Consider the following 15,762-nt stretch of genomic DNA (forward strand, 5'->3'; position numbering starts at 1 on the left):
CTGTTTGTCCGACGCGCTCCCCGTTGCGCGCTGCATTTATATTTCATGATGTCTCTGGCAACGTTAAGCGCTCAAAACATCTCTCGGAATCGGTTTGTGGGTTTATCACAGAGAAGGTGGAGCCAAAGACGAGAGCATTTTTGTCCCGTTTTTGCCGTGAGAGGCAGCACGTCAGTGCTGATAGGTTTCACGCGTCTGCTAAAAGTGATTATTTGATTACCGGTAAATGATTAAAACAAGTACAGTGAACTACCACCGTCCATACAGAATAGAGCAGGGGTGTCCAAACTACGGCCCGGGGGCCATTTGCGGCCCGCCGTCCATTTTTTAGTGGCCCGCGACATATGCTAAAAATGGCATTTGACTCAGTTCAAATCAAATAAAAACAAAAATGTTTGGAGATGGTCAAAGAAGGGAAGGTGTCAAAAAACACAGGTGCTATTAAAGGTTATTTTAGTTAACAAACTAACGAAAAAACTAAAATTCAAAAAACAATTTCGTTAACGAAATAAAAACGAAGATGCTTTTTGAAAAAAGAAAACTAACTGAAACTACATTTTATGTTTACAAAACTAACTAAAATAAAACTATAATTACAGCAAACATGTCCTTCGTTTTAGTCTTTGGCAATTCATTTAATGCTTGAACCTTTGGGGATGATTTTAAATGTGATTTTTAGTCAATTTATTTTGATATAAACCGGAATAATGACGTCATGCCCAAGGTGTTTTTTTAAATATTGTGCACAAGTAATACACATAAACAAAACTAAAACTAATACTGAAACTAACTAAACTAAAACTAAGCATTTATTAAAGACTAAAACTAATACAAAAACTAACAGAACCACCCTGAAAACTAGTTAAAACTAACTAAATAAAAAAAAAAACTAAACTCAAAACAAAATAAAAACTAAAATGATTACAAATAAATTGGTTTATATACTGTAGCTTTTTTCTAAATATGCAAAAAGCACAAATACATTATTTGCACAATTTTTAGGACTAAACACAATTCATAACATTATGTGGCCCTTGCGTCCTTCTGATTTTCTGGATGTGGCCCTCACATGAAAAAGTTTGGACACATCTGGGATTCACGCTGGAGAGTTAAAGTTCACGCGATAACAACCGTGTCGTGTATATCGAGTCCTATTTGTAAACAAAAGCCACGCTAGCCTGTTGTCACATCGATATATTTCTGGGACTACTATGGCCCTTCTACCATGAGTAAGTACGTTTGTGTTTAAATCGTGTTATTTTGTCATGTTTAACTTATGAGTTTGTCTTTTTTAGTGTGTGTTTTAAATGTCCGACTCGTCATGCTATGTTAGCGAGCTTCCCTCCCCCCTCAAACAAACGAGTTCGCCAACAGTTTTATTTCTGAAATATACCGGATTCCCCTTGATGCCAACGCCTGACTTCCTGTCCGACTCGTGTAATTTCTTCAGCGTCATGAAAATCGGAATCCCGGAAAAAAATAGAACGCTTTTGCGGAAACCTTCCGAATCGCCGCATCCGTTCCGCACCGCGCCGCAGCTGGTGTGAATTGACACGCAGACTCGAATGCGTTCGATTCTTTTGGGAAGGAATGTGAGATCCAACAGTGAACATTACGTGCTCCTGCTGGTAAGCATAACGTCTCATTGCCGTGGAGACAAGGATGGGTGGCGGTTCACTGCAGTTTGCATCAATCACTTGTGATTTTTCACTGTTCGAGGTAGGCCTCAGTCCTTATCCACTGCGATTAGCGGGGATTTACTCTAAATGTCGACGCCAAAAAGCAAAATAAAGAAATGCAAAAGAGCCACAGAGTACATCCGTAGCACATTAAAGCTGGCTTGGCGGTGTGTCTTCGTCATCTGCGACAAAACAAGAAAGGAAAACAAAAATATGTTCGAAAAAAAAAAAAAAAAAAAAAGGTGTACCTTCCGCCCGCTGGCACCGTGACACCAATCCAGTCACCTAATAACATCCCGCGCCGCATACATCATCCTCCCGATTTGATTAGAGACGGGGATTTATTTATTTGTTTGGCGCCGGGGAGCACCGCTGTCATTATTCCGCCTTGTAAATAATTCAATAAAAATGCCAAGCGAGGCCCTGCTCTGCATTAATAATAGGGGTAATAAAGGCGGCGCCAGGCAGGAGCAGGTGTGCACAGGTACAACGGCGGCGCTGATGGTTGGGAGTACACGCATCAAATGTCAAACTGCCTTCCAATAAGCGGATGACGCTTGCAAGCGTGGAAATGTCAACGTCTCGGGCGGCGATTTGTCCAGTACTGCTTCAGTTCCAGCAGAGGGTGCTATTTTCTCCTCCCTATCCACGCAGGAACGGGGACTATTTTAAATTTAAGACAGAGCAGGGATTCAAATAGGATAAACGAAGGCGTCGCACAATCCTCACTGCACTATAGTGCCTCATTCCGTGATATGAAACTGAACAGTGCCCGTGTAGTGTTAGCGTTAATGTCATAACATATTTTTTACACATTAGAAACTAAAATCCTCTCATGCGACATCTTGTTTATTTTTTATTACTGGCAGAGAGTCAGTTTTTTGGTTTTATATAATGTTTTATAGTTTTGTATGTCTTGCTTGTCAACACAAAACTGTGTGAACTCATCTATTCTATACAGTATGCATGCAAAGTCTCAAGTTTCCATGCCCACAGTCAGACATATAAGGCCTGAAGCGGCCATTTTGGGTCATTTCCAGGATGCGTATTTGGGAATTCACCAACTGCACTATCCTATGTAACATGATCAAATTTTACTTAACTAATTTGCTCTCAATAACGTGTAAAAACGTTTTTTTTATGTTTTAAGTCTCCCAAAGACGTATTTATACGTTGTTTTTTTTGTTTTTTTTAAAATGCTAAAGCATACAGAAGGCTTTGATGCACCCTCTCAACTGCAAAGAACAGTTACAGAAATGGTAGTTAGTACACAAACGGCCAGCAGGTGGCAGCAGAGCAAAAGAGATCAACCAGGGCCATCTAGAAAAAAAGCTCAATTACTTAAACTGATGAAACTTAGCTCTCTTCTAATGCTAATTGCTGCAAAATGGAAACAGATAGAAACATACTTTTTTTTCCCTGATGAAAGAAGAGACTTTAATCTTTCTTTTGATAGGTTCCATGCTTTTATAGCAATTGAACACAATATTTCTGTGGGCCTTGCAAAATCAGTCAAAATTCAGTAAAACAGGATTGCTTCTGTGAAAATGACGGCGAGTGAATGAGTTAATTGTTCATCTATCTATGCCAGTGATGTATAGTGACAGGTACCATTAGATTAACCGGCATGTGTGTCCACCTGTTGCCGTTCATAAAACAGAATATTTGAACCTTTCTGAAAGCGTTACAAACTCAACAACTAAGCTTGTATGTACGTAATTTATTTGAACATATGGAAAATGCTTGAAGGCGCACAGCGAAGCATCTGTTGCTATCAGCGGGGGGGTACGTTCTTATGCTAATAAGTGGTTTAATGCAAATTGTTCCTCATATAATTTGACCAAAATCCATGTCAATACTTAAAAAAAAAAAGCGAAAATTCGTCTCTGCTCTTTTCATTTGAGCTATATGATATTATTGGCTATTGTAGTAAGTTCTGGGTGGGAACTTCCACTGGTTCTTGTATCTTAATGCTCACGCTATTAAACTAACAGTAATAACCAGACGGATGCAATTTCTCAGATGAACTGTTTACTGGATGCCAGAAAGATCGAGTACACAGCTGCGGAGCCCTCTTCTATTAGTATGCGGAAGAGGAACTGATCTATTCAGAATCGTCCCTGCACTCATACTGTCTAGGCCGCCCGCCCACATGGGCGAACGGCTCAGCCTCCCCACGTGAGAACGTGTGGCCTGATGGCCTTAACTGTTTTTTTACTGGATACGTATGTCAGAATGCACAGACAGAAAGGCGCCAAGCAAGGACAAATAACAGCAACACGACGGCCTAGCTCAAGTCATCTATGTAGTCATGAAGAGACCTAGTCTAACACTATCCAGAAGAGAATAAGTGATGACTAATTTCCATTGAAATTACACACATGGGAAGACTTTTTTTTGTTTGTTTTATAAATCAAAGCAGTACCACCACATACATTTGAACTAATTACACATACCGCTATATAGCCCGAAAACGGCGACATCCTTTTGAAATATTAAGCTCTCTCACCATCCCCGTCACTTCTTGACACTAAGGCGAGCAATAAATTAATCCCTGTTGCCTTTGAGGTACTAATAGGAGTGCGGAGGAGGTGAAGAAGTCGACGGACAATTAACTTCACTTGACACCGGACGGACAATCTCACCGCCAACTAATGTATGGTGACTGCGAGTCAAATTAGAGCCGCCGCCGCCGCAGCAGCAGCAGCAGCAGCAGCAGCAGCAGCCTATTATGCTGGCATTCTGCAGGAGCCACAATGAGCCGGAAAGTTGAGAGCCATTAGGGGAAGAAATAGGACTGAAAAGAGCATCCCCCCCCCTACCCCCCCCCCCCCCCCCCTTGTAAAAATGACCTCAGGTGAAAATGAGATAACTTCTCTTTATGGCGTTCACAATGAGGCATTATCAGCAAGAAAGGGCACAAGGCAGGCGGAGGGTGAGGGTGAAGGGGGTGCGTAATGGCGAGGGAGGGCTCCCCATTGATGGATCAATCCCAAGCGCCGGGCTTGGAAGTGACAGGGCCCCAAAGACGAGCTTCTGCCAAGAGGCCCGCTGCAGATAAGGGCGGGTAGTTATTCCCTAAACTTGAATAATCCCACGATGGCGACGCGAACCCCCGCCGGGGGTTATGAGACTTCTGTGCGTCTGTATGCGCAGCCGAAAAGGGGAATATGTGTTTATTTTGCAGGGTTGCTGGATGTGATGGAAAGTGTCATTTTATGTGTATGGATCAACATAATTCATATTAAAACGTTGTCGCTTGGGCAGCGGTGCCCAAACTACGGCCCGGGGGCCATTTGCGGCCCGCCGTCCATTTTTCAGTGGCCCGCGACATGTGCTAAAAATGGCATTTGACTCAGTTCAAATAAAATAAACAAAACAAAAATGTTTGGAGATGGTCAAAGTAAGAAGGGTGGGTATCGAAAAACAGGTGCCATTAAAGGTTATTTTAGTTAACTAAAACTAATTAAAAAAAACTAAAACTAAAAATCAAAAAACAATACTGTTACTGAAATGTTCATTTTTGTTTTGGGGGTTGAATGTTGCTTTTATCTGGCTTTGTACATAGTGACATTACATTAGTAGTAAAAAAAAAAAAAAAATGCATGGTTAGATTACTTTTGGTGTAGCACAATACCTTGCACAAGTTTTCACCCCCCTACATTTTTCTCCCAAAGTTACAGTATGTTGCGATTGTACACCAAAAAAATGACAGAATTTATTTTTCCTTTAATATGATATACACATTGACCAATTTAGAGAATGTGAACATATTTTTTTCATTCTTTCAGGTGTTGTTGACGCTAGCTTGGAGGCAATTATAGCCTGGGGAATTATGTGATATATTTTTTTTTTTGCATATCTACCAACCAACCAATTGAATTCAACACAGATTTACACCAATCAAGTTGTTGAAACATGTTAAAAGTTGTTGTAACGTTGAAATATCTCAAGGATAACGTGTATAAATTACTATCTCAAAATTTATTATTATTATTCTATATTTACATATATATTTGTTCACATTTCAAACATTTCCAAAAGCCTTGTTTTACTTTGTCTTTATGGGCGTTTTGTGTAGAGCTGAAAGGGGAAAAAAATCAATAATAATTCATTTTGGAATATGACAGTAACATAACAAAATGTGTGGGGGGAAAAAATATCAATTTCATTGTCCAGTCTATATACTGTAATAGTTCAACTGTCTCTAAGATGTCAATATGTCGGCCACAGTGGCCGCCTTGGGAACAGTCCGCCTCCGCGTCTTGTCTGCGAGCGTATAGGCGAAGCGGGCGGACGGCGGCGAGCCGTGAGGGCGTCCAGGCGGAAAACGGCTACACGGGCGGCGACGGCGGCCAATGAAGAGCGCCGCGTCGCTTTTTCAAAACGGTCGTAAAGATTAACGGCGCTCTCCCGTATAACTCAATCACGTAAAACTGCCGCGTGGTCGCGTTCGGCCCGCCTGCATTCCGCTGCTTGCTATTTGATGAGCGTTGCTTTGGATTTGATGGGCTCCAAATTGCACTTCAGGAGTTGGTTTGAGAATACATTTGTCCAGTACGTGACAGCAGCTTTAGTCAGCTCGTATCAGCCAGACATGCCTGAGAGGACGAGTTCCTTACACCTCTGAGCTATGGGCTTCTTGGCTCTGACTTCCTGTATGTAGTTTGCATGTTTTCCCATAGGCATTAATGGGTTTTCTCCAGGTACTACCCTCATTCTAAAAACATGCATGTAGGTTAGCTGAAGACTTTATATTGTCCATAGGTGTGCATTTAAGTGTTGAATGTCTTTTGTTTTCATCTGCCTCGGGATTGGCTGGTGACCAGTCCAGGGAGAATCCCATCTCTCTCTCCCAAATTCAGCTGTAACTTATCTTGTGACTCTAATATTAGATTTGGCCTCTTAACTCATTCACTCCCGGGACATTTGCGCTATTTTACTGGCTTTGGACTGATTTTGCAAGACCCATAGAATATTTTCTTATTGCTATAAAAACATGGAATCTACCTAAAGAAAGATTAGAGCCTCTTCTTTCATCAGGAAAAAAAAAGTAGATTTCTATCTTTTTCCATTTTGCTTCAATTAGCATTAAAATATGGTTAAGTTTCATCATTATTTACAAATCTGTTTAAAACTATGGGGAAAAAAGCTTTTTGATCTCTTATACTCTGCTGTCATCTGCTGGCCGCTTTTGTAATACCTACCATTGCTTCAAGCATTCTCTTCAGTTCAGAGGCTGCATCAAAGCCAAAACGTCTAAATACATCTTTGGGAGCATGGTAATATTTAAAATAGAACCGTTTTTATACGTTTTTGGGAGTAAATGAGTTAATGAATTAGATAGGTGACTTGAGCTAGGCCATTGTGTCGCTGTGACCTGTCCTGGTCCTTGGTGTCTATCTATCTGCACTCTGGGGTCACTTATCTAGTTGAAAGCAGTTAACGCCCAATTCACACTGGCTGTGGAATAGACGTGGCTAAAAAAGCTAAAGAAATTACACGAGCCGGATAGGAAGTCGGGCATCTTGCAGTAAGGTAAATCCGGTATATTTCAAAATAAAACCGTTTGTGAACTCGTTTTTTTGGGGCGGAGAAGCTAGCGAACTACATAGCATGACATGAGTTGGACATTTAAGACAAAAAAAATGAGCTCAGAATAAATAAAACATGACAAAATAACACTATTTAAACACAAAACGTACTTACCCATGGTAGTAGATCCTTGGTAGAAGTCACAGAAAATATTGCCCAAAAAGCATATCGATGTGACAACAGGCAAGCGTGGCTATTGTTTACAAAATAGGACTCTATATACACGGCTGTTATCGCGTGAAATCAACTCCCCCCATTATCTTGTGCAGATATCCGGACACGCAACGCGCGCGGTGTGAATTGCAGTCCGTGCGGGAGCCGTACGGAAAACGCACCGCGTCCTTTCCGCAGTCAGTGTGAATTGGCCGTCAGACCATCAGATCACACATTTTCACATAGGCCAGGCTGAGCCGTCCACCACACGGCCAAGGTGCGCGGCCAAGACAGTATGAGTAGAGACCGTTTTGAATAGATTCTCCCGCATTCAGCAGAGGAGGCTCCGCAGCTATGTACTCAATCTTTCTGGCATCCAGTATATAGTTCAACTGAGAATATGCAGTTCATTGGTTGTTGTTATTATTAGTATAGCGAGCATTTAAGATAAAAGAACCGGTGAAAGTTCCCATCTGAAATTTACAAAGCATAAACTTACCAAGCAGTAAGAAAAGTGAATGGAATTGGCAGTTTATCGTCCTCTCCACCAGTTGGTCCCTCTGATAAGAGCAACGTTGCATTTGCCGAACACGCTAAGAAAGTTCAACTACAAGACTGTAAATGGAAAGCCGCCGCTCGCCATCTTGCGTTTTGGCGGGCAAAGCTGTCAGTTAATTTTCACATCTGGTAATCTTCCAGGTTCATTAACAAACGGCACGAGTCGTCACGGCACGCCGGCAAGGCGTAAGCAGTGAGCTATTTGGGCTAATTTGAGCACTGACAACTTTTTATTGTGGAGCTCGATGATGGGCATGGGGCGGGGGGGGGGGGGGGGTGTATAGTGGTGGTGGTGGCTAACAATGAGCCACGCTCAAAAACTCTCCCAATCAAGCTTCATTTCCATGAGCTGCCTGCAGACAACCTTCAATTGACTTTGGGGAGCTGAATGCGGGGAGAAGCGGACACGCGTATTACGGCGCACACTGATGCATTCGTAATGGAGGGAGCCTGAGCAGGGGGGAAAAAAGTGCCAAATGGAAAAAAAAAAATAAAAGATCAATTCCCCCCAGCTTGGCACCGCGTGATGGATTTGACATTCATCAATGCCCTGTCAGCTAATGCATTTGGTTTTATATTACACCTGAGATTTGCTCCCCGCTCACTCTCACTTTTCTTTTATGGCTCCACGACGCCAGATTAGAATGGTAGAATTGTGAATTAATGCCTGAATTAATTTTCCACTCTGCCATTGGAGGGCGAATAATTTTTTGAGTGGGGGAATATTTTGGGTTGGGACCGTCTTTATTTCTGGTCAAGGAGTGACACTGGAAGGCTTAGAATCCGAAGCTATAGTTCTTATTTTATTCAATATGAAGCCCTGAAGAGGTAATCTCACCTTACCCTTAAAAATACTGCAAAAATTGTTCACCTGAATATTTTTTCATACTTGCCTATACGTCATGTGTCAAATGTCACATTGAAAACTGTACATGTCATTTATTCTCCCACATTTACTTCAACATATTAAATCAATATATATATATATTATGTCAAGTTACTGTATATTTTAATTGCAATTGAAGTTATTATTTTTTGTATGAATAAAGTTGAGTTTTAACTAAATTATTCAACTAAATTTGAATAAAGTTACTTCAGAAAAATCATCACCCATCACTGAGAAAAACATTGGCACTAAACACTCTCCCATTGCCCCATCCAATATGGCCGCCATATCTACCTGGCTGCCGTGCGCCCAAAGCGGAAGTTATATTATCGCCAGAGATTAATTAAGCAAGTTACTTATCAAAAATGGTGTATTATATTCATCATGATCATCTAAGAACAGATAAAAAAAAAATCAGATTTCATTCTTGTTATGATTATTTAATTTTTGTCACTTTCAAGGTGACTGAGCTGGGCAGGGGGGGCGGTGCCATAAGGCCCTCAATTGAGGACCATTTTGTTTAAAAAAAAAAAAAAAAAAAAAAAAAAAAAAACATTGAACATTCTAGGTTGCATTGTAGCAATAGAATCTTAAAAATGTGGGATCAAAAATGGCTGTCATATGCAATAAATGTGTGGCTCTTTGTGTAACCATTTTAGACTTATTAAAGGAACAAACAATACAATTTTAAAAATAACTGTTACAAATTTAAAAATAAGAGGACTCAAATGCATCAACTATAATGACTTTATAGTAGTTTGCATGGCATTCTCAATTTTTCTCGCCAGGAAAATATGTTTTGGTTTTGCAAAATTGCAAATTCAACCAACACGCACTCAAACTGGAAAAAAAAAAAAAAAAAAAAAAAAAGAACATATCCCTGCCTTTCCTGCTCCAATGAAGATTTTTACATATCTTGTATTCGCATGAAGGCAGGCTTTTAATCCCATGAGCATGTATGTTGATTCCCATTAGAAATCTGGTCTTTGTTGCATCTTAACAATTCAGCAGTGAGTCGCAGAGCTTGGCATGCTTGAAAAATGTAGAACATGTTTCCTCATCCCCCTGCGTCGGCTCCCAAAACTCGCGGGGAAGAAAAGCGGAACGCTGTAATATTCAGTGCTGTGACTTCTCTTGAAGAGATTTAGCTGAAGCTGTCCTGCGTCATGGCAACACTGGAGGGCGCTGTTTGTGCTACTACTACTACTACCGAATGCAGCCTGGAGTGCAAATTAATGGGAGTGGTGCAACAAAAAGTTAGTTTGCAAACTGAAACGTGTGATTTCTCCGAGTGTTACATTTTTCTATTCTACTTAATTTACCCGCTTTGATGTTTTTGATACATTTGCACTGACCGCAATGTAGATCAAACTTTTCACATTACAGGGAGTCATTTTTTTTGAAGGACCCAATCATAACGCTACACCAATTAAAACACCACCTGCACCCCTAGATGTCAAAGTTGGCTATTTTTGAGGAAAAAGAGAGCAAACTCGTACTTTTAGAGAGCAAAAAATGGAGATAGGTATTGAAATCTTTACTAGAAGGAAGATGTCAATCATACAAGAATAAAGTTGTAATTTTACTATGCAAAAAATGTTTAATGTTATTATATTTATATGTCATTACCACCAGTAAAAAACAAAAAAACAAAACAATATTTATGTATTTATTTTTAACTGTCAGAAGCCAATTTCCCCCAGTATGGGGTTATTCTACCCCCACTGGCACAAATGGGCTCCTGACAATTACAAAAAAATAAAAATAAAAATAAAAATAAAAAAAATAAAATAAAAAAAAAGGCCTCTGACAGCAAAACTTTTTTTTTTTTTAAATGAATTATTTTTTTATTTTATTTTTTACCAGTGGGAATAGGCTTCTACATGTATGTGCTTATTTATTTATTTTTTAATGTTTTAATTTGTTGCAAAATATTTCTCTGCCCTCCAAATTTCGTTCGTTTCCGAATCATTGATTTTTTGGTCCAACTAGTCAACTTTTGATTTTTACCGGACTCGTCATGTGATGTCGCACATTATAGCGTGACATAAATCTCTCCGAAAGTTTGGTAAAGAACAAATGCAGATTGTTTGCAATCAGCGTTGTGGATTTTTTGTATTTTATTCTGACAGCTGCCTTTGATGTGTGTCGCCGCTGATTGCTTTTCTCGCAGCGTGTATGCGGGTGCTACACGCCGAGCCCATCTGCGCCTCGTGTGTTTTGAGCGCGGTGATGTCATTTCGCGCGTTAATTATCTGCACGCGAATTTGGAGGCGGGCGAGGAGTCTCGCTTTTCTTGTCTATTACTTTTTATACAGTGGACGTGCTACAGTTGAATGTCCCTACAGTTGTTCGGGTTCTATTTAGGTTTGGATTTAGCGGTTTTGATTAGTGTTAGGGAGTTGGAGGGTTATAATTTGGGTTGGGAGTCGTGGTGACCATATTGGGGGTCTAAGTTTTAGATTATCAGCATGGAAAGCCATTCTTGAACAAAAGAAAGTTGGTCTCGTCACTTGGCGGTTGAAAGTGATCTCAGCTCAGCTCACAATGGACTGCAAACAAATTCGAAAGTCTATCATCACACGAATCATCTTCAAGTAGCCATGTTGAATGAATTTACTTTAATTGAACTCTACAACTTCTCACTGGGGGGGAGGAGGGTGTAGCATGCACTTCACTTCGCAAATATGGCACTTTATTTTATTTTAATTCAATCTCCAGTGTAATAACCTTATTTATTGATTGATTGAATTTTTATTTTTTATTTGATTTTTCTTCTTCTTTTTCTTATTATTATTAAGAATTCAATCTCTGGTGTAATAACCTTATTTATTGATTGATTTAATTTTTATTTTTCATTTTATTATTATTATATATTTTTTTTTTATTAATTCAATCTCTGGTGTAATAACCTTATTTATTGATTGATTGAATTTTTATTTGATTTTTCTTCTTCTTTTTCTTATTATTATTATGAATTCAATCTCTGGTGTAATAACCTTATTTATTGATTGATTGAATTTTTATTTTTCATTTTATTATTATTATTATTATTATTATTATTATTTATTAATTCAATCTCTGGTGTAATAACCTTATTTATTGATTGCTTGAATTATTTTCTATTTTATTATCTGTTCTCATTGCTGCTGGACAAAAATTTCCCAGAGGGAGCCATCCCAAAGGGATCAATAAAGTCAAGTCTAAGTCTAAGTCTAAGTCTATCCACCCAGCGCTACTGTTTACTCATTGACTTACATATGAATGTCATATTTCATACGTACGTCCGTGTTTATTACTTTTCCACAGCGTCCCGTTTTTATGACGTCACGTTGAGGTTAGTGTTAGGATATTAATGTTGAGTTATTGTTATTGTGTTGTGGGGTGGTTTGAGGGCATTACAATTGTGGTTGGGCATAGGTCAAGCTCACAGTAATTGCAATAACAGTAAATTGAACCCCAAAAAACCTAAAACCCAACTTCAGTGGAGCACTTAAAATCTAACCGTGTTTGTGCTTTTTCTTAAAAATATATGAAAATCTTCTCAAACTTTATTATCATCATATATTTTTCTATTCAAAGTAACCAAATAACTCAGTTTTATAAAAAAGTACGAGTACAATAGAACTGGCTAGTGTTAATTTGCTTCTAATTAGGTTTAATTAACTCAACACCCCTAATGGGAGCATCAGCGTGGTGTTGTTCCATTAAATAAAAAAAAAAAAAGGATATCCTAGCACAGTGGAGAGTGTTAATCACGAACATGTTCCTGCATCAAGCTGTAGATGGACACGTCCTCCTTTCAAGTCTCAGGAGTGCCTGGCAATTACACACACCTGTTATCCACTTAATTGGTCAATTAACTCATCCGTCATTACGCTAAAGTAGGTCAGCCAAATTAGCAATTAGTGCACGTTTGCGCCAACCTACATGGGCGCAGGTGTTGTCATGTTGCTATCGATGATATCAGAAAAGTCAACCATCCAAAAAAGTGGTCTGGTTTTCTGTTTTTGTTTTTTGGTGTCACAAAAAAAAAGTCAAAGAAAATAGTTTAAAGCTTGCCGAAATGATTTTTCTTTTCTTTTTTTCTTTTTATGTATGTCAAGTACGTGAGTTCAAGCTATGAAGATTTTTTTTAGGTGGGACTTTATATTTGGTGAAGCAACTGTACAAGTGACGCGATACAGAGAGGTGGGAAAGAAACATTTTTGTCGCCATATTACAACTCTTCATCTCAAATGTGACTTTAGTGTCATAAGATTAGACATTTTTGCAAATAAATAAAATAAAATTCCAACTTCAAAGGCTACATTTAAAGTTTTTTTTTTTTTTATTATTCTCTTTTTAAAGCAATATTTTTTTTTTTCTCTTTTTTTTTTTCTCATAAAATCTAAACTTTTTGGCATGGCAGGTTTCTTTTAACCGGTGCCTACTTTTTCTTTCTATAATATTGTAAGCTGTTCTTTCAACTTTTTTTTTTTTTCCTGGAATTAAACCAGACTTTGTTTTATGAACATGAATATTTTTTGAGCGACAAAAAAATTAAAATTTTCAACTCTCATAAAATTATGAACAAGATTTTCTTTATATGATTATACTTGAAAGATTACGTTTTTCTCCAAAAATTCTCAAATGGAAAATTTCTAGAAAAATGTTTATTATATTTATAATTTTACTGTTAAAATTACACATATGTTGTCTCAATAGTTGACTACTACTAAAAAAACAAAAAAAACAAAAAAAAAAAAACAAAAAAAAAAAACAATCCCTCTTGAATTTTCTCAAAAATGTCCAACATTTTTCTAGACAAAATGCAAAGTTATTTCCCATCAATCACAACAACCTCTGCCAAGCTCAGAATGTCTCTTATTTGCCGGTGGTCAACATGACAATGGGTGAGGACTTTGTGCTAACACATTAGCATGTTAACTGCAAAATAGCCCTGAACTGGTTTGGGGTTATTGTTGTTATGTTCCTGCTTCCTCAAACCCCTGCGGCCATGCTGCCTTTGCACCCGCTGGACTGATATTAAATCCGTGTTTGCAGCCTGCGGCCTGTTATGTTGGTATATTTATTTTATTTTATTTTTTACACGTGCCATTTCCCCTCTCACCCTGTTTTGCCTTTGTCGGGCCACCACTGACCTTTTCGTCATAGCCCGAAGTCTGCACGAGATCCCGAGGGGCTGGCAGGAAGTAGCGTCTTCGCGCCACCGCTGGCCTCGGTCGAGAAATGTCACGGTGCAATACAAACAAACGCTAATGACCTGTGATAACAGCAGACAATGAACAACTAAATGCCTTGTGAAAGATAAATTATAACAATAAAAAAAAAAAGGGGTGACTTAAAGGGCAATTCATTGTTCTCCAGCCAATAAGAATCATACAGAGAACAGATTGCACTAAATACCAGTAAGATGATATTCTAAAAAAAAAATATCCTACCACATCTCTCAGTAATATTAGTGACTTTTTATCTATTATACGTGCATAATCCCTCTACCTTTACCAAGCTCAACCATACCTCTATTTAGTGCTTCCTTTTTGGGGAAAAAAAGAAAAGATTTTCTTCCCAAAAAGGAAACATCAAATAATGTTTCATTCTATTCTATTTAGTCTCTGACCCTTCTAGTTACACACAACTGCGTGAACACTTGATTTCAAATTTTTAATCTAATACGAAACAGTTATTCAAGTAAAACCTTTGCTTGGAACCTTTTTTAACTCCTTTACTGCCACACGTTATCAAAAAAAAAACTTAAAATCTGATGAAATAGACCGTTTTCAAGGATGACGTGAATTATCAAAGCCTTTGTCATATCATGTCATGTTTCATTGTAATTTCATACACCGATAGCCCATTGAGAGGAGGTACAATGCTGCCATCTGCTGGCCATAGTGAGTGTTTTTGATTCCACAACCCATTGACCAGGCAGCGCTGCACTTAGACGTTGCACTGTGCATTGATGAAAAAAAACAAAAACAAAAACAAAAAACTTAGTTGACGTCATTTAACGTTCATGGCGGCATACATCGTGATTTTACTCATCGTTTTTAAACGTTTTTGGCGGTCAAAGAGTTAAAATCCTAACCGTGGTTTAAAATCATAACTCAGGCGAGAAAATCTGATTTCAAACCTCATGCCTGGCCTGAAGTACATTTCTGACTGAAATGCTGTCTATCAATCCTGCATTAACTATCTCGGTTCAGCGTATTTACTCTCGAACCCGAGTTGTACCACCTCTGTTAGTCGTGTTTATTTATCGCTCACTCGGCGTTCGCTTGTGATTGAACGCGACGAGAGAGAGACGATTGGAAAACAAGCAGCATTATAAATTGTATTTATTCCGCCTCCCTTTGGGACGTTGACAGTACTGAAACAACTTCATCAGAAAATGTGATCACAACGTGAAACAAAGCAGAAAAGATGAGAAAGTACAAGTCGAAAAACATGTCTGACAAGAGGCTGCTGTCTGACTGGTAATGGAAATATTGACAGACGATGCTGAAGCTGATTTGTTGTGATGTCGCGTACAGCAGAAACAGCAGAAGTGTCATGTTGACTCTCCAAAAAAAAAAAAAAAAAGTGAGAAGTAATAAAAGAGACTTTGGAGACTCAATGTGGAATTGGATTTATTTATACTTGCTCAAAGAAGAAGGAAAAAAAATGACTTCCCTCAAGGGGGGAAAAAAAATATTATGACTTTCCCTATTAAATGACGTAATTTAATTCAACACAGCCACGTTAGTACAGCGACTTTCCCCAGTTAATATCATCACATTAGCATTTTAGCTAAGGGCAGTAGAGCAATTTATGGATAATATAAGTGAAACTTGGGTTTGAAAACCTAATAACAAACTAAAATTTGCAGCTGTAACTCTGGAAAAAATG

General features: G+C 38.6%; 1 protein-coding gene across 10 annotated transcripts in view; it reads right to left on the reverse strand.

Annotated features, from left to right (window-relative positions):
• The window catches only part of LOC144018051 (uncharacterized), a 267,738-nt gene that overhangs the window by 57,079 nt on the left and 194,897 nt on the right, over positions 1-15,762 (reverse strand). For all 10 annotated transcript variants that reach the window (XM_077520152.1, XM_077520147.1, XM_077520146.1 and 7 more), the window contains one exon: positions 14,016-14,137. In XM_077520152.1, the coding sequence (XP_077376278.1) occupies positions 14,016-14,137 (122 nt within the window). The remainder of the gene's footprint in view (positions 1-14,015; positions 14,138-15,762) is intronic.

This window comes from Festucalex cinctus, chromosome 4 (genome assembly GCF_051991245.1).
Source record: "Festucalex cinctus isolate MCC-2025b chromosome 4, RoL_Fcin_1.0, whole genome shotgun sequence".
NCBI classification, from domain to species: Eukaryota; Metazoa; Chordata; class Actinopteri; order Syngnathiformes; family Syngnathidae; genus Festucalex; species Festucalex cinctus.